This window comes from Aotus nancymaae, unplaced genomic scaffold (assembly GCF_030222135.1).
Source record: "Aotus nancymaae isolate 86718 unplaced genomic scaffold, 86718_ANA_hifiasm-v0.15.2.pri h1tg000046l, whole genome shotgun sequence".
NCBI classification, from domain to species: Eukaryota; Metazoa; Chordata; class Mammalia; order Primates; family Aotidae; genus Aotus; species Aotus nancymaae.
The window spans coordinates 9481181-9508537 of record NW_026988460.1 but is presented as its reverse complement, the minus strand read 5'-3'; the positions used below and the strand labels follow the sequence as shown (position 1 = coordinate 9508537).

General features: G+C 35.1%; 1 protein-coding gene across 9 annotated transcripts in view; it reads right to left on the bottom strand.

The window, feature by feature from the left end:
• Nucleotides 1–2341: 2341 nt before the first annotated feature.
• The window catches only part of LOC105734295 (neural cell adhesion molecule L1-like protein), a 204659-nt gene continuing 179643 nt past the window's right edge, over nucleotides 2342–27357 (bottom strand). For 8 of the 9 annotated variants that reach the window (XM_064361918.1, XM_064361922.1, XM_064361926.1 and 5 more), the window contains 10 exons: nucleotides 27133–27203; nucleotides 22148–22370; nucleotides 20820–20935; nucleotides 20480–20684; nucleotides 19555–19677; nucleotides 16195–16374; nucleotides 12833–12994; nucleotides 12065–12196; nucleotides 9931–10003; nucleotides 2342–6250 (listed from right to left, as the gene is read on the bottom strand). In XM_064361918.1, coding sequence (XP_064217988.1) covers nucleotides 6034–6250; nucleotides 9931–10003; nucleotides 12065–12196; nucleotides 12833–12994; nucleotides 16195–16374; nucleotides 19555–19677; nucleotides 20480–20684; nucleotides 20820–20935; nucleotides 22148–22370; nucleotides 27133–27203 — 1502 coding nt within the window. In that variant the 3' untranslated portion in view covers nucleotides 2342–6033. The remainder of the gene's footprint in view (nucleotides 6251–9930; nucleotides 10004–12064; nucleotides 12197–12832; nucleotides 12995–16194; nucleotides 16375–19554; nucleotides 19678–20479; nucleotides 20685–20819; nucleotides 20936–22147; nucleotides 22371–27132; nucleotides 27204–27357) is intronic. The other variant, XM_064361927.1, reaches the window with a different exon arrangement.

Sequence of the window (27357 nt, the reverse complement as noted above, 5' to 3'; positions counted from 1 at the left end):
TACTCCGCAGCGTCCGCCCGCTCCTTTCGCGCCCTCCGAGGCATCCGACTCGCGGGGGTCTCGGAGCGGAATCCGTTTTTAGGTGTCTCTCACGTGCGGAGTCGGTTCCCGAGCGGCGGCCGCCTTTGCTTCCGGCAGCCCCCGCGAGCCGGCCCCTTCCCCTTCCGGGTCCCCAGGCCGCGCCCTCGCCCACCTCCCGGGGCTGCTGGGACACACGCACGCGAGCCCGGAGACCGGAGTGCTCCAAACTTGCCCGAAGGGGCCGGACCCGGGAGTCGGGGGGAGGGCAAGTAGTGGAGGAAGAGCGCACCTGCGGGTGTGGAAGGGAAGGGGACGGGGAACTCCGCCCGAGGCCGCAACGCGAGCACGATGCGCTTTGTCCACGAGTGACTAAAACCCTGCGCAGCCCGCGCTCACGACCCCAGACTTCCTTCTGACCCTGGGACAGCGCCCTAGGACCGGGGCTGCCAATTTCCAAGGAGGTGGGCGGCGGGGGCGGGGCCTCTGACACCTGCTAGACCGCTCCCTGGAGCCCCGCACCTGGAACTGCAAGGGAGAGCTGCTGGATCCAGGTACCACCCATTCCAGCCTGCCACCAGTGTTTGCACAGTGGGGCAGGGGGAGAAATGGAGGCCTATATGCCATATGCCCAAATATTTAAAAGTTATAAAGTAAGCTGCCAAAGTGTGTTCTGTTCTCACACTGCCAGTTATTCTTGCAAAGCTTTGGCTTTCACATGACCACATATTACAGAACATCAGAGGTGATTGAATGTAATCATTGCAGAAGTCTCACTATTCTAATGATAGGCTGGTGATATCTGGATGCCTAATATTCTAGAGACAAGCAATTAATAAATCATTTTTGTGATTTTCCATAAATGTATTTCGTCTAATTTAGCAAAATCCCTTAATATGGTGTTGCAATCAAGATTATGTTCTTAATGCCAAGTTAGACAACCTTCCTTGAGTCGCTGTCATTCTTAGAGTGTAGTTTATTAATTTCAACTTGGAGAAACTTTGCCGAAGCATTTATAACAATATTGATTTTTAAAATGAAAGTGATCCTCAGGTTTAGAAATCACTCATGAGTTTCCACTTTAGTCTGTGACTGGTATTCTTCATACCATGCTGGTACATATGAAGCAGCCATGTCTATATAAAACATCTCTATCATCCTAAATGCAGTCTGCTGATTTGGAGTGGCAAAAGAAGAGATATGTCCTACCATAGATTCTGGTGTTTGATAAGGAAATACAAATACCAACTTAAAAATGTTTAGCGTAGTTATTTTTGAAGCCACTTCTAATAAAAACTTTCTTTTCTTTTTCAGTTTCCCAAAAAAGTGAATGAAATACAAGAAATGTGTGACATTCATTTAAAAACAACTGGCTTATTTGAATGACTACTTTTTAGGTTTTACACATTCAACTGTTTATACAATAAAGCATTGATTGTTGTCCTCTATAGCATGTCTTGATCACGTATCTTAAAGCCAAGGTGTCTGTAAACATGATCAATAAGTCGGCATTAAGCTGAAACTCACCTTTAGTATTTCTAAGAAAAGGTGAAGGAGTGAGGGCATAAAAATTTACTATTAATGATATAATGAATTAGGATTTTGGAGTTAAACATCCCTGGGTTTGATTTCTAGTTCTAGCCCATGCTGGTGATGCTCATTAAGTTAGTTAACCTCCCAGTCCCCTAATTTAAAAACCAGAGAAGATTGTTTGAGGATTAAATGTGATGTTGTGTGTAAAGTGCTTGGTATAGATAACATGGTTTTTATTTTTTATTTTTGTGGAGAAGAGGTCTCACTATGTTGCACAGGCTGATCTTGAACTCCTGGCATTAAGTGATCAACCCACCTCATCTTCTCAAAGAGCTGATTTCAGTGAGTCTCCATGCTCGGTCAATAAAACAGTTTTTAAAAATCACAATTTTGAATAAATTGTCCACTTAGCCAAATTAGGTAACCCAATTCTAAAAGACCATGTCAAAATTATCTACTAGCCTTATTGAAAATATAGCATATTGGACATTTTCTTGAAAAGTGACATTTCTACACTTTTATTAAAAATGACCAGAAAAATATACATTCACCTTAAATTAATATTTATCGTAAGTATAAATTTTATTGGCATATTGTTTTATCAATGTTGATGATATTGTATCTTTATAAATCAAAGTAATTGAAATCAAAATATTTTATTTATATCTTATTTATACTTTATTAAATTATATTTCATTTATAGATATTCCAGGATCAGAGGCAACTGAAGTAATTAAGATTAATATGTAAATTCTGATTCTTCTCAACTGTATAGAACAGAATACAAACATTTTTAGATTACAAGAAGTTGAACTTTTATTTGGAAAGTTGAATTTCATGTATAATGAAAATATTTTCAAACATACATAGTCATAAGCATAATACAAACACCACCTACAATACAAACACATTTTAATAAAGTTCTACTATGAATATTAATCCAAGCCAAAAGAAAAAGGTAGTCAGGTGAACCTGTTCTACATACCTTTAATCTCTTTTGATGATGTAACCAAACAATTTAAGGTACAAAACAAAGAAAGCTTTGGCTCCACCCTACTTATTTCACTATAGGAACACTAGGATATATACTACCACAGATACAGGTAACAAACCCAATCCCATTACAATCAATTTAAAATTGTTACAAGAATCATATCTTAATGGTATGTAAACACACTTAGGGTTTCAATTGGCAATTATGTTTTAAGTGCTTAAAAAAGCACACTAACATTTCTCATTATCGTCCTCTTTTTAGCTTATCTCTTCCATGAGTATAAAATAGGAAAAAAATATGGAGACTTCCAGCCTAATTCCATTGTGCTCTACATTTTTACAAACATGAGTGCATCTAAAATATCGATGCCTTTATACCAATAGAATAAAACCACCAAATTCACATTTTTCTTATAAATACGCATGCAAAATTAGTGGAAAACACTTTTGTATAGCAAAGACCCTGCTTAATTTTCTTCTGATTAATAATTTTCAATGGCATGTGCAAATCATACTGCTCACTAAGCAGTAGATTTGTTTTCTGTAATTTGTTTATAAAAATATATTTATGTGTTCATAGGAAAAAAGTTGAGTTGGTATGTGGGGTGACTTTTAGATACATAATTAAAGACTTGCTTATGAAATCAAAAGGCATCTTAGCTTTTATCATTTTCAAATTTTCCTTCATAAAAAAGAACACCCTGTGACAAAGATAAGGTAACTGAGATTATTACTAGCACTTTAGAGTTGAGAGAGTTTGAAACAGAAAGGTTAAGCAACCTGCCTAATGTTTATGTACAAAATCAGTGCTGGAACCAGGAAGAGAACTTGGATTTTCCCAACCCTTGGACAGTTCTCTAGGAACTCATGCCCACCAACCATCCTTGAGACTATATACAATCAATTACATTAAAATAATATTGACAGTAGACTAGAGAAAGTTAGTGTAAAGCCAGTTAAGAACAAAATTCTAAATGTTGCCTGTTGCCTTATCACTAGTGGGCACTTTTTGCAAACAATCAATCACCAATTTATAATTACCATTGCACATCGTGGACTCCGTTACTCATTTTCTGAGGGAAAGTAATGAAATCCATTTGAACCTACTTGGTTTTATTTTATTTGAAGCTTATTCTGATTCATAAAATACACATATAATATAATTTCACAATTCAAATCAGGGATAATCATAGACCTATTCTTTCTGTGCTGAAGAGTCCCAGTAGTAGCCAAGTAGTATTGAGGAAAGGTAATTGCAATAGCAAAACAGTCATTATTAAATCTCATTTTTCCGATCCATAAATTTTAGCCACTCAGAAAATCTAAGTCGGAACAATCTTGATTTTCAGGCAGCTAAAGGGGAACACGAAGTGTAGGAAGTGCAAATATTTCAGTGTTTGTTTTAACTTCTGACTTGAAGATTATTAAATTCCTAATTTTTTTGACATTGTTTCTAACCTGCATGACTTTAAAAACCATGTTTTGGCTGATGACAAAGAAGAGGAGATAGAATAGTACCAGAATTAAACTTGAATGTCACAACCTTGCCCCCCTCAGTAGCTGAGCACCATGACTTTCTCCCAGATAAATCAAACCATGGTGACTGTTCCTCCAGAAAATCTGAACCTTAGACATCAGAGGAGGATGGAGCTCGAGCTGCACTGATGGATGTGTAGATCCTCACACTCACATGGGGTCGGCACCACATTGCCTTCCTCCTTTGAAATGTTTAACTGCCAGGAGTGTGGTCAAATCCTGAGCCCATAAATTACAATTTTAAAGAAGACATTCTTTTCCTGTCTATGCATTCTGGTGGACACGTGAGGTTCAAAAGAACAGGTAGATATTCATTCCATGTGCATTCCTGCAGTGACCATGATAAGTACCCCAAGTTTTGGTCTTCAAGAAATAGAAGGGGTTACATAAATCAAAGTTGAGGATATAACAATATAACAGTAATACAGTTCAAAAACTAAAGTAAAATCTGTGAGTCAATTTCACTTCAACGTAAGTATTTCAGGGTAAGGTTAAAAACTGTTTCCATAAAATGTCAAGTCAAACGTTAACTTGACCGACATGTATGCATCGTCCTCTATGTTGTTTTTAAAACATGTTCATTTACAGTTGTAAAAGGACTGTGTCACAACTGCTAGAAAATAAATTCCCTGAATTTGTACTGACTTTGACAAAAGGAGAATATAGGGGAAAAAATTCTCACCACAAAGATGTCTAAAATGCCATATACGGAAACGTGTAGGAATTTCTATGTAAACAGTTTTTCTTTTGAGGGGCTGGGATAGACGTGCATTCAACAATAAAAACCTATTTTGAAAAATATGAAAACATTTCCCTCAATATTTATAATACTTTATTTTGAAACTGTTGAAAGAAGCAATATAAGAATAAAATTCAAATGCTTTATACAGAGTCTTCAGTTTTGGAGCCTCATGTTTTTAGTTGTAACTCTGGAATGATGAAAAACAGTATCTTACTCGTATATTCTAGCTGTACAAACATGCCTGTTAATGTTCCTTTTTTCACTTCAAAATAAAACACATCCATATTTTAAATTGTGTAAGTATTAACATAATATGTACAATGTATTCATGAAATATATGCAAGCATACCATTATATAAACATAGAAAAAAGGTAAAAACAGTCACTTTAGAAATGAAGATATTAAGTAGATGTAGCTGTTAGAATCCAGAACAATGGTCACTTTTTGCCTGTTCTTGTGTAAAACAATCTTTTGACCACTGCTTCCTTTGCAGTTGAAATTAGTCCAAGAAAAAAAAACAAACACAGACACAAAAAGTGATGCTTGTGGATGTCAAAACTGACAGAAATTTAAAAAAAAATGTTGAAACTGAAGAAGTTATAATTCTGTTTAAATATGACCATCTCTGGGCAAATAGGAGCTCAATAAATACTAGTTGATTATTCACCTAAGACTTTTGCTACTAAAATTTAAATAATAAATTTAGACTGTATATATTCAATGAAGTGTTTTAATAAGACATTCATTTTCCTTTTTACATTTTAAATAACCAGTTTGCTTATGGTTTTTTAACCTGTAGTGAAGCAAAGTAATCAAGCCAGTTCTCAAAGACTGAATACCAATGTGCGTACCGAGAAAACCCCACAAGGCAGCAACATCTATGCAAGCACACCGAATAGTAAAATCAGGCAAAGATGGAGTATACTGAATGGGGACTTTGGATTTAGTTGAAGTGTATCTAAATACAGGATTTGTTTTGTGTTTTGCATTTTGAGCACCTGAAAACAAAAACAAAACATAGGCCTGAAATACTTGGCATTTTACATTTTGCAGGCAGTGCTATTTTTTTTTAACATAATTGCAGGATATTAATTCTGGATGAAATCTTCGGCCAACATGTTTTTATTCCTATATGAAAGTTCTTGCTCCCTTGAACAGATAAATATGGAAGATTGGGGTGAACCAGTTGTGTTGCTTACATATGTTGTCTTTATGCCCGAAGTGGAAAAGTTGCTGTAGAACTTCCATTGCTTTCAACAGATCCCTTCTCCTTAGATCCAGCATAAGCACCAATAAATGATCCATCTTCATTGAATAGACCATGGTCTCCATCTCCGTATTCGACTAAGCTGTCAGCACTTTCAGTAGGCTGCATATCCCTATTAATGGACCGAAGGCTTCCTTTGAGAGGTTTTTCATCGCTGTCACTAGAAAACAAACAAAAAATAGTTCAACAAAATCTAATACTCATATTCACGTAAAGCAAGACATTCATAAGTGCTAACAGACACTCATATTAGCATTGAAGGACATTCATATTCGCATCAAAGACAGATACTAAAGCCCACATGATACTAACACACATGTTAACAAAGTTTACAAAGTCTGTAAGCACATGTTCACAAAGTCACAAACAATTTGCATCAAAACAAGCTTTCATTATTCACAACACTTCTGCTTCCTTTTAAAATTGACAGCTTAGCTTTTGTAGGACATGTGGGATTCAACATGTTGATGTCCATAGTGGCTGCTATGGTCTGAATGCCTGTGTCCTCCCAACCTTCCTATGTTGAAACCTGATAATCCATGTGAGGGTGTTAGAGGTGGAGACTTTGGGAAGTGATTAGGCCATAAACGTGAAGCCCTCGTGAATGAGATGAGTACCCTTAGAGAAGAGGCCCCAGAGAGCTGCCCTACCCCTTCCATGATGTGAGGACACAATGAGAAGGTGCTGTCACCCAGAATCCAGAGCTTAGGCTTCCCAGAATCCAGAGCTATGAGAAGTTAAGTTTCTGTTCTTTATAAGCCACCCAATTTATGATATTTTGTTACAGCAGCCCCTAGTGGACTCAGACAGAGAACACATGCAATTTCTCTTGCTTTTGTGAACTTTTGGAGCTCCTGGCCTCCAAGTCTTCATTTTCTGTCTTTACTTCTGATCCTTTTGATTCTCTTATATCCTTCCAAAAAGTTTTCTTTTAAATATCAATCATATTCTGTTTTCAAAACCAAATAACTTTCTTTAATACAGTTAAAAACTCAAGTTTGTTACATTTTAAGGCAGAAAGAAATGGCTGGTAAGAACATAAATAAGTAAACTATATTTATGGTAGGAGTTTTATTCATGAACAGAAGCAACTCCATTAGTAAAATGCTTATCAAATGGTATGATCTTCTAAATTTTAGATCAAGATATTTTTCAGTACCAACTAGTATTACACTATGAAGCTATACATCATATAAAATGATTTTATAAAATTTGATAAATGAAGCATTTGGAATGTAATTTAGATGTACATATATCACTTTATAATTTGTGGTATTCATCAGTGCTATTCATCAGATATGTCAGGTTTCTGGGAATAAAACAGGATGGTTTAATCTGTGTTATATGCCACCATGGAATTTTCTTTAGTTTAAAAAAAAAAGTGAGCAAAGGTGACATGTGTCCCTTCCAGTGCTCACTTTGCTACATTCTGTTTTCTCTGCTGTGGCGACCCTGGATCCTCATCTAACAGCCAGTGCTCCTAAGTGACTAGGATGAAAACAGCAATCTCTGTGGGACACACAACTTGACAAAGAAAATGCTTTTGGAGTTGTTTTGACAGCAGCATAACACAGGCTACCCTGACTGATATGATAGTTGGCTTTTGAATTAGGATACTGCAGTTACAGAAACAAATCAAGAAAAAAGATAAGGCATTGGTGGAGGAACCAGGTAATGAAGAGTAAAGAAAAATAACAAAAGGAACTATGATCAGAAGCTAGAAGGATTAGGACTCATGTTATGCAAGGGCACAGCATCTTATAAAAGTGTCTCCTGGGATAACGTGGAAAGTAGACATTTTCCTGATAAATGTGTAGTTTTGGGGAAAGAGGTTGGAAAACACATCAACTACTATAAAGGGATGCCATAGGAAATAATGCAGGGGATGATGTTAGCTATCTTTAAAAAGCAGCAGCAGGGTGTGGGGAAATGGGTATTGTTTTTGTTTTCTTGCCTGTAAAACTGAGCTAATACTGTCTTTCACAAGTTTTCTTTTTTTGTTTTTTGAGATGGAGTCTCACTCTGTTGCCCAGGCTGGAGTGCAGTGGCACAATCTCGGCTCACTGCAAACTCCGACTCCTGAGTTCAAGCAATTCTCCTGCCTCAGCTTTTGAAAAGTTGTTGAAGGTCCTCAATGATCATTGCCTCATGGAATTTGTGCCTTGTGTAATCCTCTTCCCTTGGGCTGTGGGCTAAACTTATTGACTTGCTCCTATAGAATACAACAAAATTGATGGGATATCACTTCCAAGATTAGGTTACAAAAGGACTGTGGCTTCCAACTTGGGTGCTCTCTGTTGCTCTCTGGCTCAGTCAATCTGAAGGAAGCCAGCTGCCATGTTGTGAATAGCCCTATGAAGAGATGCACCTGGTATGGAATTAGGAATGACCTCTGGTCTGTGAAGAACTGAAGCCCTTAGTCCAACAGTCTGTATGGAACTATATCCTGCCAACAGCTACATGAGTGGCCTAGGAATGACTTGTGCTCTGGCTGAACCTTTAGAGGAAACCATAGCCCTGGTCAAAACCTTGCTGTAATATCAATGAGAGATCCTGAACCAGAGGCACCCAGCTAAGCCATGTCTGGATTCCTGAATTATGCTGACATTGAAATGATAAATGTTTATTGTTTTAAGCTGTTAAGAATTTGTGGTTATTGTTATGTGGCAACTGGTAACTAATACAACAGTAATGAGAACAATTTGTAAAGGCCCAAAATTCTTTTTTTCCTCTCTTTCTTTATCTTTATTGTTCTTTATTCTGGAAAGACTTTAAAGTCATTTATTAAGAAATTTAAAAATATGAAAAAAGGATATTGTCTAAGTAGAAGACAGAAAAATAAGTATAGTATAAAGTAGAGTATGGGTAAGCTCAAATGTATATCAATTAGCCAATGAAAATATTCCATATCCCTGGCTAGAGTGATGAATCCAGGGATGAGAGAATCAGGACCAATCAAATTTCTTATTTGATATACGCCCTGATTTCCCATGTGCTAAAATTGATATAAACCTGGAACTTACAATAGCTCTGTTAGCTGAAAAAAAAATTGATGACATTAAAAGAAAAAAGAGCTAAGAGGTTGAGAGAGTAGTAGAAAGGGGAAGATGGAGAGAGAACAGGAGAATTAGACAATTTAACACATCCCCCAAAAGATTCCTACCTATCTTAGACTAGACTCTTGCCATTCCTCCCTTGCCTGATGTGTCCTCACACATTTGGTCATCCTCTATCCAGTGATTAACAGTAACAATCTTTTTTATCCTTTAAGGCTTAGCTTATCTCATTTGGATGATCCTTTTTCCCAAAATCCTACCTGGGCAGAAATAGTTGCTCTTTTGTGCTCCTTTATTCTATTCAGTTTATTACAGTTATTTGCATATAGAGATATTTTTCTCTGCTGATTAGTTGCATCTAGAGGACAGGGTTTGCAACTAACTTACCTTTGCAGGTGCAACACAGTAGGTATACAGATATGTGTATATGGATGCAAACTGGATACAACCTGAGTTCATAATGACCATGCTAAAGATGTTTTAGCTACGCCAAATAGTCAACCTAAATAAAAATAGTACCTTTGTGTTAGGCACAGAGCTTCAAGAAAAGTGTCTTAACCCACACTTCTGCCTAGACTGTAGTTCTTTATACACTCTCACCACACATACAGAAATTTGGTAGATAGTACTTAAGTGGGCCCTATTTGAAAGAAAGTATTCTTTATAGGATCATTACATTATGGTTCTGTAACCTTTTTATTAAGAATAAACACTTTTTTGTTGATTTAAGCTTCCATGATGAATATGTGTTTTGATACATTTTAACACAGAATCTTATGTTTACCTGTATTCACCAAAGGTTTCATCTTTTACTGACCGAATTTCTGGATCTGGATGCAAATCTTCCTTTTCTTTAACTAAAAAAGAAAAAAAAAAAGGAAAGAAAAGTAATACAGTGACTGTTTAAAGGCATTTTACCAGTGCTGTGGAATGACAGATAATCAGTAAGAACAACATTGCTCAAATTTTTTGATACCAGTGAGGCAATATTGTTTTGTGGCTGTATCTATAGCCTATCAATTGCTCCTTTGTTTAAACAAAAAGAGAGAAGATTTTGGGGGTTCTACTTATTTGCCATCACACCTGCAGCATGTTGCATATTTTCATGTGACTACTCAATATTATGTGAACAAGAAGTCTTATTGGAAGACCCCAAATTAGTTTGACTTCTCAGTGAAGACCAAATTACTAAATATTTATTTTACTATCTGAAATTTCTGAAGATGTCACATGCTCCTATTAGATCTATGTCATTAAACTAAATTGATTTTAAAAAGTCAACCAAGGCTGGGGGTGGTGGCTCATGCCAGTAATCACAGGACTTTGGAAGGCCAAGGCAGGCAGAACACTTGAGATCAGGAGTTTGAAATCAGCCTGGGCAACACACCAACACCCTGTCACTATTAAAAATGTAAATTAGCCAGGCATGATAGCATCCACCTGTAGTCCCAGTTATATGAAGGGCTGAGGTGGGAGGATCACTTGAGCCTGGAAGGCAGAGGTTGCACTAAGCTGAGATAGCACCACTGCACCACTCCAGCCTGGGCAACAGAGCAAGACCCTGTCTCAAAAAAAAAACAAAAAAAAAAAACCACAAAAAAACCCCGCCATCATTTGGTTGTTCTGCATCACTCTTACTCAAAATTTTTGGAGCAATATGAATATTCAGTTATCCATTGACATTTTTCCTTTAGATTTTATTCTAAATAGAGGAATATAAGACTAAAAAATCTCTTGTTCCCTCAACTTAAAACAAAAAAAGAAACACCATCAAATATAAATTGTTCTTCACAGAACTATTTATGACTACATTCAGAGACCTAGTAGATTCTCTTAGTTGCCCTACAAAATGAAATGCTGATTTTTTTTTTTCTTTTCAGTGTATGATTTGAAGAAACATTTTTAGAAGCTGGATAGGACCACAATTCACAAATGATTCTTTGTTGAGGATAAGAGAATGCTGTAACTCTTTAACGTTTCCCATTAATTATTCAGAACATTTAATAGTTATTGTGAACCTAATTCAAAATCATTCAGTCTTCAGATGAAAAAGTGAAATGCTTAACTCCATAAATTATGCATGTCATTTTACAAAAACCTAGAAATTATACTCTCAGTGTTTCTATTGCAGATGATGAGTTCCCAATAAATATTTGCTAGATAAATCATAAGCCAATAAGGAACTTCTCATAAATTTCAACACCATGAAACAAATAACAGTGTAGTCTAAATCTCTGTCCCTATATAAAAGCATCATGAATACTAAACAATACTGATAATCATCATCATTTTGATACAATATGTATATCTGAAAAAGACAAAGCAAATTTGGAAGTTGAATGAAATTAAAGGCAAACATATTACCAACTATGATGGTTTTCATGTATCATATGTTCATTAATTCAAGAAGCAGTGTATCTAATACATGTCATGGTAATAAGAAATACATTCCTAGTAACGATTAACTCCAACAAAGTTGACCAGTAGAGCCAGTAATATTAGAATGCACTAGTGCAAAGAAAAGAGGAGTCACATATGTCAGGCATAGAGAGAGGCATGCTGTAGATAGGTCATTTCTTAAAACATTAAAGCATATATGTGACTTAGTAATATATCTCTCAATGTCTGATATTTTACAGATGGATAATAGAAGCTTGGAATTATTACCAACCTTGTTAGAACTTATTTTAAGTGCTGGAAACTAGAACCAAGTAACTAGCTGGAAATAATACTCTAGACCATACATATTTTCTTTGGTTAATTTTGCAATATGTTTTTCCTCTCAGTGCATTGTACATCTAATTTGCCAATATAAATTTGTCTTGAATGTGTACTTTTTTAAAAAAGGATGTCTGTGAAGAATGCTTCCCAGAAAATGCTATTTTATAAATTGAAAATCAATTAAAAAACAATTTTACCTGAGTACTTTCCACCTCTGTTCCTCTTCACAAAGCAAATAGTTAACAATATTAGTGTGAGAAGAGCAATCGCACACATCAATCCAATGAACCAGCCTTGAGTGGAGATGTCATCATATAAACCAGCATATTCTGTTGTAGAAAGAGAAGTCACAACACTGAACACTAGAAACAGTCTTTGGTGTTCTGTAACATTTGGGAAAATTAGACATCGTTTTTAAACATACTAAATAGTATCAATTTTTTAAATAACCCCAGAAGGAATGCAATTTGAAGGACATGTTAGTGGGAGAAAAATGATAAATTTTTTCCTTCTTTATTTAAAAAGGAATTTCTTGGAGTTGTATTTGATTCTGAGGATGAAAAACCAAAGAAGGATAGTGAAGGCAGATGAGGTTAAACTCAGAAACAGCAAGGAGCAGACAAAAGCACAAGCGCCTTGGTTAGAAGCAGATGACCGTGGAACCTGGCGGTTTCTGTTTTGTTTTGTTTTTTTTCTTTTTAATTTGTGTTATTAACTTGTATTAATTAGCAGGGGATAATTTTACGCAACAACTCTGGTACAAAAAAAAATAAAGGATAAGTTGGACTATTGTGGAACAATGTTCATTTTGATCATTTAAAAATATGTCAAAACAAACTGAAATAATGATTTTCATAACTAATATGCTCAGTGTTTTTATGTTTAATATAGGACATACGCAATACTAAATATTCTACAGGACACAGATTGACTAAGACTTCCCCAAATATAATCTCATTTCTCACCTCTCCCTCTTGTCTCAATTACATCTTGGAAAATGCTATCGTTATCACCCCAATTCTTTGTCATGAGGCGAACTATATGTTCAACTCCCGGCTCAAATACCTCTATTGGGTGAGTCTTTTGAGTAAGATTTACTCCTTCTGATATCTTCCCGATACCTTTACCTAAGAAATGTACACAGTGAAATCATGTAAATTGTAATCATGGAAAAACAGGACATAAAAAAGTTAAAAAATATTGTTATTTGAGGTGCATAAAAAAGTCATTTATACCATATTTTCTCAGATGGTTCTTGAATTGCCGGGAGATCAAGAAAATCACCATTTCAACTTTATTTTTTAATATAATGAAATTAAGTAAATGAAGTGAACTCAATTCATGGCCATTTAAGATGAAATGGTACTGTAGATCTGCCTGGTCACATGAATGGTTCAAAACCATAGATTTAAAAAAATTATACAATAGAATTTGCTGCAATCTGGATTTTTACAAACCTAATGGAAACTGAATATGGCCTTTTGACTTATAATTGACAGCATATAACCTTATAATCTTAACTAACTATATATTACTTTTGCCTTGGTTTTATCCATAAATACTGATGAAATAGCATTACAATATGGTCATATATTAAATATTTGAAATTTATAGAAGCACAAACTATATGAAGTGCAGGCTTGTAGGTACATACAAATGGAATGGTTTTACTGACATTTTGAAAGCGATGTTAGAAGTTAATACTTTTCAAAAAATATTAATATATCAATATGTTAATAGTAGAATCTCACAGCAGAAGATAAAATACATCAAGTTTAATAATAATATGTTAACTTCTGATCTTGCCACCAAATATCTAAAATATTTTTGCATGTGATCCATAGTTTTGCTGGAATCAACTGAATATAATAAATATAACCCAGAAAATGTTAGCGATGATATAAAATATGTTTCTTACTGAGACTACAAGGGTTTATGAAACTCTTAACTGGGTATGTGTTACAAATCAATATTTCATTATGCATTTTCACTATAGAATAAAATTGATTCTATAATTACTAAATGACAAAACAGATTTTATTAAAAATGACACCATGAGAAAAATAAGGCCAATTATATGAGCAAAGCTTTCAAGATTAAGCATCATTGAAACAGAGTGCAGTCAATTTTGACCTTGAAAAACAGGGATATTAGTAAAACATTAAGTAGTGAAAGCTTTTGAAAAATATAGTTAACGCAAGTGATTTATTCAAACCACTAATGACACAAAAATAACATTTCTGATTAACGCCATCTTTTTCTCTCTTAAGATTATGGAATATGATGTACTTGAAAATCAGAGTGACAACCCAAAAACAATCAGAGAAAAAATGCTTGTCAGTCAAATTCTATTTTTTGAACGAACACCAAATGACCTTGAAATAAGCTACATAGGCAGAACAAGAAGAAGATGCACAGTAGTAGATTCCAATTTGCACAAGTCATCATTTTTAGAGTGCTTAGTGATAACAAGATGTATCTCCTCAGTGGAAATATGTATTTTTTTCAAAGATTATGTTGAACTCTAGTGGAAAAAGAGATTATATTTTTTTCCCTGTACATATAGCAAGACATCAGTGTCAACTGGGGAAGGGGGTAGTAGCTGGAATACTGAAAATGCAGATTTCTGAAAAAGAGCACAAACACACTAGTAAGAATCATTTTTAAACTCCTGACACATAAGACAGTGAAGAAATGACACGCAGCAAATTAGTTACATTTTTAGTTTGAAGAAAAGATGCCGCATCAGTTATAAAATCAGATGAACAGCATTTTCATTCTCCAAAAACAATTTCTCAAGCATGAATGCAACCAAGCCCAAATTTTCCAGCATATGTACTAGAATGTGTAACACTTGTGAGGAAATTCCGTGAATATTTTTTCTTAAATGCTTCAAATTGGCAAGAGTGGGATTAGCATTTTTCATGCACATTATGGTCTTGGTTTTATCAAAATAGCAACCAACTCCATGCCTTAAATTCTGTTTTTAAAAATGTGGAAGTTGTATGTTTGAACTACTCCATTCTGACTTGTCTTCTTTGTATTGGACACTTGATGTCGGTTTCAATGCTTGAGAAACAAGAACCTTATAGTTACTGCAAAGTTTTCAATCCCCATCTTTAAGTTTAACTTTTATGAGTAAGTACAGTCAGTGAAATAAGTTCTTCATTTCACTTGGTGTTCAATTCATCCTTGGGAATACTTTTTGAGTTTTAGGGCAGGAATTATTTGAATTATATACTTTTCCCACATAAAAGGGGCTTTAAGTATTTAAGGAATCTGAGAAGAACAGAAGTTTTTTGTTAGTTAGATATAGTAGGCACAATAAGAGGTAGAAACAAATCAATAACCATTCACACACACAGTGATCATCTTCAATACATAATAGGCAATTGAATTTTCTTTACTATTGTTGCCCCTTTGTGATGTTTCTTTCATTGATTCTACCATTTTTCTAATCTATTTTAATAAATTAGAAAATCCATTTTAATGGCAAGGGCCGCAATTACTTTTGCACCAACCTTAATACATGATAAACAACTGTTTCCCTTTCTGCCACCTTCTACATCCTTCCTTTCTCCCCCTAATATCCTTCCATGCCTAAACAGCCTAAACTCTACATAAATCTCTCTTTGTTTAACTTATTAGTGTGTACATCAGTTTCTCTGATATGATTTTCTGCAGAGGTCCTATTGATATCATAGGAAGCTTAGCAAGAACCTTGCTAAAATCATAACTGGAGATGCAATTTGGGAAGGAAAATGATTAAAAGTATAAAAAAATAGAAAAGTGTAATTGCATTAGGAGAATTGTGTTACAAGTGAAACCAAAGATTTATAAGCCACTTTTTGGGCATCATCGGACAGTAAAACAAAACTGACATATGAATCAATGTATATAGAGTGAAGGCATGGAAGTGAGATGTATTAGATCTGTAATGTCTACCAATGCAAGAGCCAAACATTTTTCTGTATGGGAACATTTCTAAAAGAAAAATATGTCTTTACTAACCTTTTGAATAGCTTTGTGATCTTACAATCCTCTACTTTAATTCAGTAAAATTGTAGTTCCTGACCTTGTATACACTAAGCTATAATTTGATTGGTATTGTGCAGAAATCCATAAATTGAGTCAATGTGAACTTTACAAACAAGATTAATAAATTCTGCCTCTATGTTACTGGAAAATAGAAGGTCAGACAGATTGAGATCACAATCATTTCTAATTTACAATGACTAGTACAGTGTTTTCCTTTCAGGGAAACTGTTCAAAAAGATGCAGCCTCTTTTTAAAGCCTCTGTTAAAAAGAGAAGCCTCTTGTACTTACTCCCTTCTCCTAAGGTGGAGCTTTCCTCAGTGATCGGTTTTCCACAACCCTTTGAAGTGCAAGCCCTCAAGTAGAATTTGTACCTGGTAGTTGCATTGAGGTTTGAGAGATGCCAGCTGGGCTTTGATGGAGTTGTAATGTTGATATCATTTAATTCTCCAATCTCGTAGGTGTCATTTACTAAAGAAATAAACATGAACAATAGCTCAAATGTAGTATTTAACCATTAAAGTTGCGTTCTTCATTATTTTTGTTTCTCTTTATACTTGTGGTATGTAAAAATATCTTGATGATTTATAACCATCAACTCATTTAATCCTATGAGGTACATACAACTACTATGACTGTATCATGCATGACAAAACAGAGGTCTAGCAAGAATAAGTTCCTTGCTCCAAACTTGAGTCTGTAAATTTGCAAACTGAATTTGAATCCAAACCATGCCCTTTGACTCCAGAGAAACATCCTTAATCCCTGAGCTATATCGGAGACAACTGCTCCAGCTTCATGATACCTATTATTAATAATGGATTTTTCCCCATTATTATATTTTCATTGTATCTTTGACTTAAGTACTTGTAATTTCCTTTTGGAAGAATAATTCAGATGATGATTTATTTGTGTCTTCTATGGTTTCTAGTTTAACATATGGCACTAAATAGCTACTCAATACACATAGAATCAATAAATGAAGGAATATATTAAATATTTAAGTATATCTACTTATAATATAAGTATTATGTAAAGTGCTAATTGTAAAAAGCTAGATCAGATAGCTTATTTTAAAGAATTTGTAGGCCAGGCACGGTGGCTTATACCTGTAATACCAGCACTTTGGGAGGCCGAGGTGGGCAGATCATGAGGTCAGGAGTTTGAGGCCAGCCTGCCCAACATGGTGAAACCCTGTCTCTACCAAAAAAAAAAAAAATAAATAATACAAAAATTAGCTGGGCATGGTGGCAGGTGCCTGTAATCCCAGCCACTCGGGAGGCTGAGTCAGGATAATCCCTTGAACCTGGGAGGTGGAGGTTGCAGTGAGCCCCAATTGCACCGCTGCACTCCAGCCTGGATGACAAGAGTGAAACTCCATCTCAAATAAATAAATAAATAATAAAGAATTTGTAACCCAGCACAGACATGAAATTTGTGTAAGAGCATGGAGTGTTATAAGATTATTGTAACAATAGTCCAAGAGATGAAATACATCTAAGATAGTGCAGCTGCTAGTGGCAAGAAAAAATATAGAATAAATCCTCTTGACTCTCAGTCCAAGATAACATAGAGGTTAAAAAATGCATTTATTATTGACATAAAATACCTCTTTTGGTCCATAAAATGCAATTCAATCAATGAAAAGAAAAAGTAGGCCAGGGGCGGTGGCTCATGCCTATAATCCCAGCACTTTGGGAGGCCAAGGTGGGAGGATCATGCGGTCAAGAGATCCAGACCATCCTGACCAACATGCTGAAACTCTGTCTCTATTAAAAATACAAAAATTAGCTAGGTGTGGTGGCATATGCCTGTAGTCTCAGCTACTCAGGAGGCTGAGGCAGGAGAATCACTTGGATCTGGGAGGCAGAGGTTGTAGTGAGCCAAGATCATACCATTGCAGTCTAGTCTAGGTGACAGAGGGAGACTCCATCACAAAAAGAAAAAAAAAAAGAAGAAGAAGAAGAAAACTAGGCATCCAAACATTGGAAAGAAGGAGCTGAAAGCATCACTCTTTTAGATTTTTTGAAAACATAATTGTGAATCACCACAAGGTTAATTGAAAACCTACTACAATCAATATAATAATTCAGGAGAGTATACATATAGCTCTCATACATATAAATTGCAACAATTTAGAACATCTAATAGCAATAAGAAAAAGATAAACTACCTAAAATGTTTTGATCACTTTATAATTTTATATTATTTTATTTTAAAGTCCACATATCAAGCAGTTCGATAATCATTACAATTGTTAATATTTCAACTTCTATGTTCTAAGAACTTGTTTTTAAATAAGCTTAAATGTTATGTATAGATCAATTTGAAGGTTGGAATTTAATAAGTTGAGTTTCTTATTAGGATAAAAAATCTTCAAATATTTCTTCAGTTCTTACAACTTTTTTGAAAACCAGTTTGTGGAATAATATAAGGTTAAGATCTCAACATCTAGAATTGGACTCATCTTGCTTTGCATTGTTACTTAACACTTATTTTACTGTTTGACTCTATGTGAGTATACTCTATACATTTCAATTCTCTCCTTCATAAAATAGTGATAGTACTTATCTAATAAATTTCTTATTTTAATGATGCAATGCAGAGAAACACTTAGTACTGATCCTGCTACAGAGCAAGCACTCAAATATGCTAAAATCTCCTTCTGTTGGGATTATGCCTGTAAATATTTAAACATATGTGCTAATTTCAGCAGAAACCATCAGAAGCTAAAGCGAATATGTGACCTGGATTGCTGGAAGTCTTGAGCTGATGTGAAAGTAGCACAACAGGGCTATGATGAAGTTGACTTTTGTAAGCAGTGTATGCTGGGTCTCTGTCGTTCTGGTGTTTTGAGAATTCCTGTCTTCAAAGTCTAAAATTTTCATGATGAGATGCTAAAATTTTCTATAACATCAATGCCCTAATTTCCATTTTAAGATGATGCTTAGACTTCAGGACTGTTCAAGATGGGAAGTGCTACTATTAAAAATGACCTGATTTCATTTAAATACATTCACAATACTCTAGTTGCTCAGCAGCATCTGGGCTGAGACCATTCTGAGTAATGATCCAAAGACAATTATTTAGTCTTCTCAATATCATCTCCATGAGACAGTGAACAACCCATAGAGAATTTGATAAACACAAGTATATTTAGGATTGAATCTGGAAGCATATATCTGAAGCAGAAGAAGTAGTGGGGAAGGTACCTGTGCTTTGAATCTCCATCACATCACTTAATAACTCTCTTACATGTTTCTTACTTCTCCAAACAACATCTTACATATAAACATTAAATACATGTTTTGTGTACCCATTAGCACACTGCTTTTTTTCTAAAACGAGTAAGCAAACCTTTCTTTAAAGGGCCAGATGGTAAACATTTAGTGTTTGTAGGCCACGTAGTCTCTGTTGAGATGACTCAACTTTGTTATTCCAGGGAAGAAGCAGCTCTAGACAATACATAAATAAGTGGACATGGCCATGTTGTAATAAAAATGTATTTATAAAAACAAGCAGCAGGCTGAACTTGGTGGCAGCTTACAAACCATGAGCGTAAGTGTTCATTAGACTTCCAATGTAGCTAACAGAATACTCAACCAAAAATGAAATATTAACAAGTTAATTCCAATCCAAGTTTCTACTTACTTATCTGATATTGCAAAAGATAGCCAGTTAAGTTTCCATTTAATTTCTTAGGTAGTCCCCAGGATAAAGTGGCAGTATCTTTATCAACTTTGATGACCTTGAGAAAAGTTGGCTGTTCAGGTACTAGAAAACACAAGACCAAAAATAAACTTCCATAAATTAGTAAAAATTTTTTAAAAGCCCTATTACATTACAAATTTTATAGAAATTGACAAGCTAAGTCATCTGAAGTGAATATTAATTAACTACTAATAAGGAAGAATGTTTATTTATTTTATTTTTTTGAGACGGAGTCTCACTCTGTCACCCAAGCTGGATGGAGTGCAGTGACACAATCTCCGATCACTGCAACCTCTGCCTCCTGGGTTCAAGCAATTCTCCTGCCTCAGCCTCCCGGGTAGCTGGGACTATAGGCGTGCACTACCACGTCCAGCTAATTTTTTTTTTGTGACAGAGTCTCACTCCGTCACCAGGCGCCAGGCTGGAGTGCAGTGGCGCGACCTCGGCTCACTGCAACCTCCGCCTCCCGGGTACAAGCAATTCTCCTGCCTCAGCCTCCCGAGTAGCTGGGACTACAGGCGTGCGCCACCACACCCAGCTAAGTTTTTCTGTATTTTTAGTAGAGACGGGGTTTCACCATGTTGGCCAGGATGGTCTCGATCTCTTGACTTCGTGATCTGCCCGCCTTGGCCTCTCAAAGTGCTGGGATTACAGGCGTGAGCCACCACTTTTAGTAGAGACAGGATTTCATCATGTTGGCCAGGCTGGTTTGGAACTCCTGACCTCAAGTGATTCACCTGCCTTGGCCTCCCAAAGTGCTGGGATTACAGGTGTGAGCCACCATGCCCAGCTATAAGGAAGAATGTTTAATATGGCTATGGATCGCCTCCATTTTTGACATGACTCTACATCATTATCCTCTCACCTCCTTCTGGGGTTTGAAATATATAAGGCTCACTTTCGGGACCAGCTCCTTTAGAGTTATAGGCTAAGACTGTTAAGTGAAATTCACTAAAGGCATCTAAGGAGGGAACCATTCCAGAGTTTCTTTGTCCTGAAAATTTTAGAACGTTCACTTCTTTGGGATGTGTTCTTCCATCCAACAGACTTTTTGTTTTCCACCAATTTATCTGCAATGAAAACAAAAATCTTTTAATGTATCCGTTGTGGTGGCAGATTCTCTTTGGGTTCTTCTGAAATCAGTTCTTTTTTATTCTCAGGAAATATATCAATTCAACAATAAGAAGAAAAAACATGATAAAAACCTGGTAGCCTTTGAGACGTCCATGTACTCTGTCCTTTGGAATTGTTGACCAGGTAACCTTAACTAATGTACTGTTTATAACGTCCACCCCATGGATCACTGGAGCTGTATCAGGATCTGTTAATCGTATAAGATTGGTTAGTTTTCAATAACCTGCAAATGTGATTATTAGGATCCTTTTCAAAAGGTGATTTTCATAGTGTTTCATCTGGAGAAAGCACTTTCGTGAAACCCATTCCAAATGGAACCAAGAGAGTGTCTCATGATAGAGAAGTTTCTCAGCTCAAGTAGTTTCCCTAAAGAAGAGGACAGCCTGTATCACACTGAGAAACGTAGCCCTCCAGATAGATACAATGTGGGCAAATAAAACGAGAAACTATTCTGTGGGCATCTTGCCTTTGGAAGCAAGTGAACTAAACTAGTAATATAAATAAAATTAGTTGAGAATTTTATTAATCAAATATTAACAAAAGTCAACATTTGAGCATATGCTATGTGTCAGGCACTGTTCTAAGAGCGTTACCTAAATTGGTAAGCAGATATGAAGTGGATATTATCTCTCTTCTATAGGAGTTCTTGCAACAGAGGAATAACCAAACACAGAGCCGTCAAGACTAATACTATCTTAATTCACATGTGATACGTGTTATGTGTCCTTTTAATTAGATAGAAGATTTAGACAGTAAGTGGGGAATGAGTTGGCTATTTCTCATTCTCAACCTTCTTCTGTATTTGGATCAAATTATTCCTTTACATGCTGGAAAGGCAATGAGAATAACCCCTAATATTCACAGCATCAGCAATACAGAATGTAGTGTTTTTTCTTCTTCCAATAACCTATTTGCAGCAGTTCCCATGGTATCAGAATATGTGTGTGTGTGTGTGTGTAATTCTATATACAAATCTGGGTGTATATCTCATCAATATTAGCAAAGCTCCAGACATGCTACTGAAGCCCAGGGCATGACAGCAAGTGGCTGTTAGAGGATCCTTGACAACTAAGGGCAAATGTACTTGAAAAATCTTATGACAGTTATGCTGCTTTAAATGCCAGGTCTTTGACTTTCAATGTAGAAACAGCTTTATAGAAAACTGAATAAAATTGAAATTTTCCACATACTTCCTTGGTACTCTATATACTCTATACTGATCAACTGTCCTGCAGTAAGTCCTAAGATAGAAATAATGTGTCATATTTCTTTTTATCTCCCACGGCTAGGACATCCTCTTTGGATGCAGTAGTTATTCACAAATATTTGTTGGTAGAAGTACACTATATTTGAGAAAAGAGTTATTAACGTGCTTAGCAGTTTTAAGTGCATCACTTACAGTCTTCTCCAGAATAGAGAGTCACTGACTGAGGATCAGGCCCAGATCCTAGTTGATTGATAGCCTGGACTTTGACATCATAAGGGGCATAGACAGCAGGCGTCATCACCCGCAACGTGTGGTTTGTGACTGTTTCTTCTTCCCACTCCACTGGGGCTCCCTGTGGCTTCCAGGTCACTCTGTACTCTAGGCCTGGTCCATTCTGCTCCATGGATTTCAAAGGCTAAAACAGAAGACAAGACTCATCCAGTCTGATCTCAGATGTGTTGACTCAGAGATGGTGGTGAACCACCCTAAGTGGTATAAGGGACAATGCAATGAAAGGATCATTTGTTGAGAAATCTGAAATTCCCCTTCTTGGTTTAGAGACAGTACTGGTAAAAAAAAAAATTCTGCAACTTTTTTTTGTCATCATATGAGCTTTAGTATAAAAATTAATCCCTTACCTCCCCAAGTAATGAGACGCCTACATGTCAGATGCCTGGATCATGCCCTTATGGTAAAGTCTAAGTATTCATACATGAAGGAAGTTATAAATAAATCCACAGAGTGTTTTAGCTTTTTGCTTATGCTTTCCACTACATTTCACCTTTTCATTTCCAAAGAACAGGCTGAAATTAAAAATAGTATGGCCACGAATTCTTTGGTTGTGAATGGGATTCTCCCATGGCTTTTTGAAGAAAACTCTTTCTTGCATCTGGTTCTAGCCTTCTCCATTTTTCTTTTATAAAAAGAGAGAGATTATGTAAATATCTTTGGGGAATATGCATGTTTATACTTTAACATAAAGAAGCAGTAGCTCCTCTTTCTAATAATTTCCCAGCTCCTTGACTATACTATTTCTTTCAGAAAAAATGCCTTCCATATCCACTTTATTTTGCTCCATAGAAATATTTGGAGGAATAATTTCTAGTATAGGAAATTGGTTATTTCCACATTCATTTTTAACTGAACAACACTTTAAAAACAATAATGTGGTTTAAACTTCCTGTTTAATTTCAAAGATAATGGGATTGTGCACTGAAATGAAATCAGTTACATAAAATGTGTTTAAAATATGATTTTAATCCTAAATTTAAAGTTCTCTTATAGAAACAGTAATTTTTGTCTGGATATATGAGTCAACAATGTCATATATAGTGTTCTAACAGAATCTGTAATCCTTCCCAACTTAATCTAATTTACTAAAACACTTAATTAGAGGCATTGCTTGGAATTAAGTTGAAAGCATAGTGCATATCAGCAAAATAATTTCAACTATATGCTTATTTCAAGGTGAATAAACTAAACTAGGAGAAAAAAAATCAAAACAAAACAAAACCTTTCTGAGATTTTCTGCCGACCTTGTTTATACTTGCATTCATTGGAAAATTTTGCTCCAAAATATTTTAGAGTGTGAAATGGATATAAATTCAACAGGAGCTTTAGCATTGTCCCAATGAATTAGGCCATGAGTTTGTAGTGTTGTACTGCAATTTGGAATGATAGTTCACTCAGTCCCTACTGACAATAAGTGTGCAGATAATATTATTCATTTTACATGTTTTGCTCCAAAGAAAGGAGTTAAATTTAATAAAGTTCTCTGACAAACTTTAAACAAATAATTAAAATCCATAACACTTTAAACAAAAATAGTTTAGCTGTATTGCCAGCGTTTTTAGTACCTGGGAACCCAAATAAACAGCCTGAATGCTTTGTATCTGACTTTGACGCAATGCCTACTGAACCTCAGAAAGTTCCCAAATAAGCCACTTAACAAAGAACAGAAGGGGCAAGGGCAGAGCAAGCAGGAAGGCCACCAGCCTTCCCTTCCCTCTTCTTCTCATGAAGTAGCCCACAAGGAAGAAGTCTCTAGAAAAGGGGTTCTTAACTTGGGGTCTAGGAATCTCTAGATGGAGTACATGCATATCCTTAAAAGGATCTGAGAAGCTGATAATATTGTTAGTATGACTTTTTGTGTACAATTTTCTAGAAAAAGGGCCTATACTTCCAACATATTTACAAAAGAGCCTGTATTGCCAACATATTTTCAAAGAGATCTATGAACCAAGAAAGATTATAACCATTAATCTAGAAAACAGAAAGACTGCTGTCCTACCTTAATTCCATTTTTAAATATTTGTTGAACATTTTTATTTCTATTTAACTGAGAAATAAAAATTATATATATTTATTATGCACAACATGTTTTGAAATATGTATGCATTTGTGGAATGGTAAATTGAGCTATTCAAAATATATGTTATTTTATATGGTTATTTTTTATGATGAGAACACTTAAAACATATTCTCTCAACAATTTTCAAGAATACAATACATTGTTATCAACTACAGTCATTATGTTGTACAATATTTCATTTAATTCCACTTAATTTCATTTTAAAGCAAGTAAATCTTATTATTATACTTGTAATATGAATAATAAAACCTAGATCCATTAGGAGTTAACTACCTTAGGTGTGATTAACTACTTGGATAACCAGGTAATTAAAGATGTTCCTAGTTTCCAACATTCATGGGATTTTGGGCTTTTGGTTTGGTTTTTGGTGTCCTTTAAGTTAGAAATGTGTCATTTTATTGAACGAAGTTAAAAATTCACATACATTTGCTTAAGAACAATGGAAACTCTCAAGCAAAAATTATCCTGATATAGATATTTAACTGATGGGGTTGCAGTGGACTCTTTTTTCTTGTTTTGCAAGTAGAACACTCAAACTATATGAGTGAGTCATGACCCACTTAATATATGAAAAGTGAATGCTTGAAGGCAAAGCTAAGTTAAAAGCCTGGTTCCACCATTAAGTTAAATTGTAATGTTACTTTAAATTGAATCCTGTTTAATGTTAAATGTAAAATATAAACAAATGAACAAAAATTAGGGAAGTCCAGTCTGTTCCCAGTGTTCATCTTCATTGTTAATTCTTTTGGGAAAGATCAGTTTTTTTTTTTTTTTTTAACAAATTATATCTCTCTGATCATTATTATATAGATAGGAATTATTTTGAATCAATCTCTGAGAGTTAGGGGTCTGCTAATTCATTCACAATACTATCTGCTTGTCAACCTGGGAAACACCTGGAGACTAACTCCTTTCCATAGGATGATCCATCCATATAGAACAATACTCAATGAATGAATGTTCTTAAACTTCAGTGACTGTGTCAGTAGTGATTAGATCTCTGATATATCAAGATAATAGGAGACACCATGGGACATACTGGGAATGTAAATGTCAGCCTAGATCCAAATCCTGTGACTACTTTCTTCCTTCAGTCAATTAATTACTAAATTACATGTCATTTGCTCCTCAATGACAAATTATAAATTGCTTTCTTAGTATAGTCCCATTCTTACAAGAAGACAGCATTAGTAATCAATCTTGTGTATCTTCGAGGGGAAAAAATGACTTATGAGTGAGAGGAGCAGTCAAAAAAACTGAATATTTCTGGCCTTTTTTCCATATGACTCAGCATATGGCATCTGGGTGAGATCATTAAACTCTGAGATTCCCTGAGATTCTCTGTATGACATATAAGACTGACACCATCAAGGGACTACAGCCCTCCCAAAGGAGTAGTGAGGATTAATGAGCTAATGCTACTGGAACATGATGTTTCTCTGAGGAACTGACCTGCAAATACATAGTATTATTGATATCTAACCAACTATATTATCTATCTTATGAAAATTTCTATGGCACTTAAGGGAGGATAAGACAAATATACTCTAAAAGACTAACATCTTTTTAGACTATAAATTAAGTAATTATCAAGGCAATATATAGTAACTATTTATGGCCACAAATTCAAGGAAAGAAATAATATTCTTGAATATATTTCATTTCTATGTATTACCAATTTATTTTTTAAATTTCCATATCTTAAATTCATAAGACTTAATTTCACTGAAGTGGAAATAAAGAGCTAATTTTGATCTAAAAATTATTAACTAAATATTTTGCAGGTATGGGCCATGTGATTGTGTAATGAGTAACAAAGACCAACATATAAGGATAAAAACAAACTAAACTTGGTGCATTGTAAAATTCTTCAAAGAATGAGTTGTGGAAATAAATTAGTCTATTTCAGCATACATTAAAAATGTTCTATATTTACACAAAGTTTTATAAATTCAATGTTAGAGGCCTATTACTCATCAGAAGGGTTGAATGGTAATTTCCTTTTAGGTAGGCCAATATACTTGTCGTGAAATATATCCAAGTAGTAGAGGGAAAATAAAATTCCCCACTGTTACAGTAGAAATTTGGAAATGACCCTAGAATAATTAAACTTATCTGCGTAGATGTATGTTTTTATGCAAAATTCAAATGGTGAAGTCTATTTAATAACATTTAACAGAGATATGTAAAGGAGGAAAAATTCAGGTTTGGAGTCCAAAGATCCTCATGTAGAAATTCTAGCTTTGTGAATTTCTGGTTTTATGGTGATAGGCAAGACATTCATTATCCTAGATGCCATCTCCAGATCTGGAATAAGGCACTCATGATGCTGTCTTCACAAGATTATCCTCAGAATTCTTAGAAAGGAGAATACAAAGTGTCTATTGGTGTTTAATAAGTGGTGAATATTATTTGGGTGGGGCCATCAGTTTGATATGCATAATATCTAATGGATTATATTAAATTAATAAAAGATTTTAGTATTTTTTGAATGGAAGAGAATCTAGAATACTGTTAATTAAACCATTAATAATTTGAAACTTTTGGTAATGTATTACAACTAAATCAATCTGCATAATCTTTCCTAAATTGTTGACCAGTGTTAAACTTGGTTTCATAAGGTGATTCTAATCACAAAATGATCCTTAAAATTTACAATGATGATGACTCATAAATTCATTTCATTTCCAAATCTTATCTATGTTCTTATAAAAACTGTGCTATCATTGTACTTAGCATGCAGATCTAAGCAGAATTAAAAAGAGCACAAAGAAATACATAACATATTAAAGACTAGAATACACACCTCCCACTTTATAATCATTTCCTTGGGTTGAGAGGCTTGAACCCTTATGTTTTCTGGATTCCTATCTGGAGCTGAAAAATGTAAAACATTAACATCATTTTTCCTATTTTATGGTAATCCACAGGTAAGTCATCATATCACAACTTCCCCCCACAAAAAAAAAACCCCGCAGACAATTAAATAATTTTGATTATACTTATTAATTCCTATGTAGTCCAGTTCCTA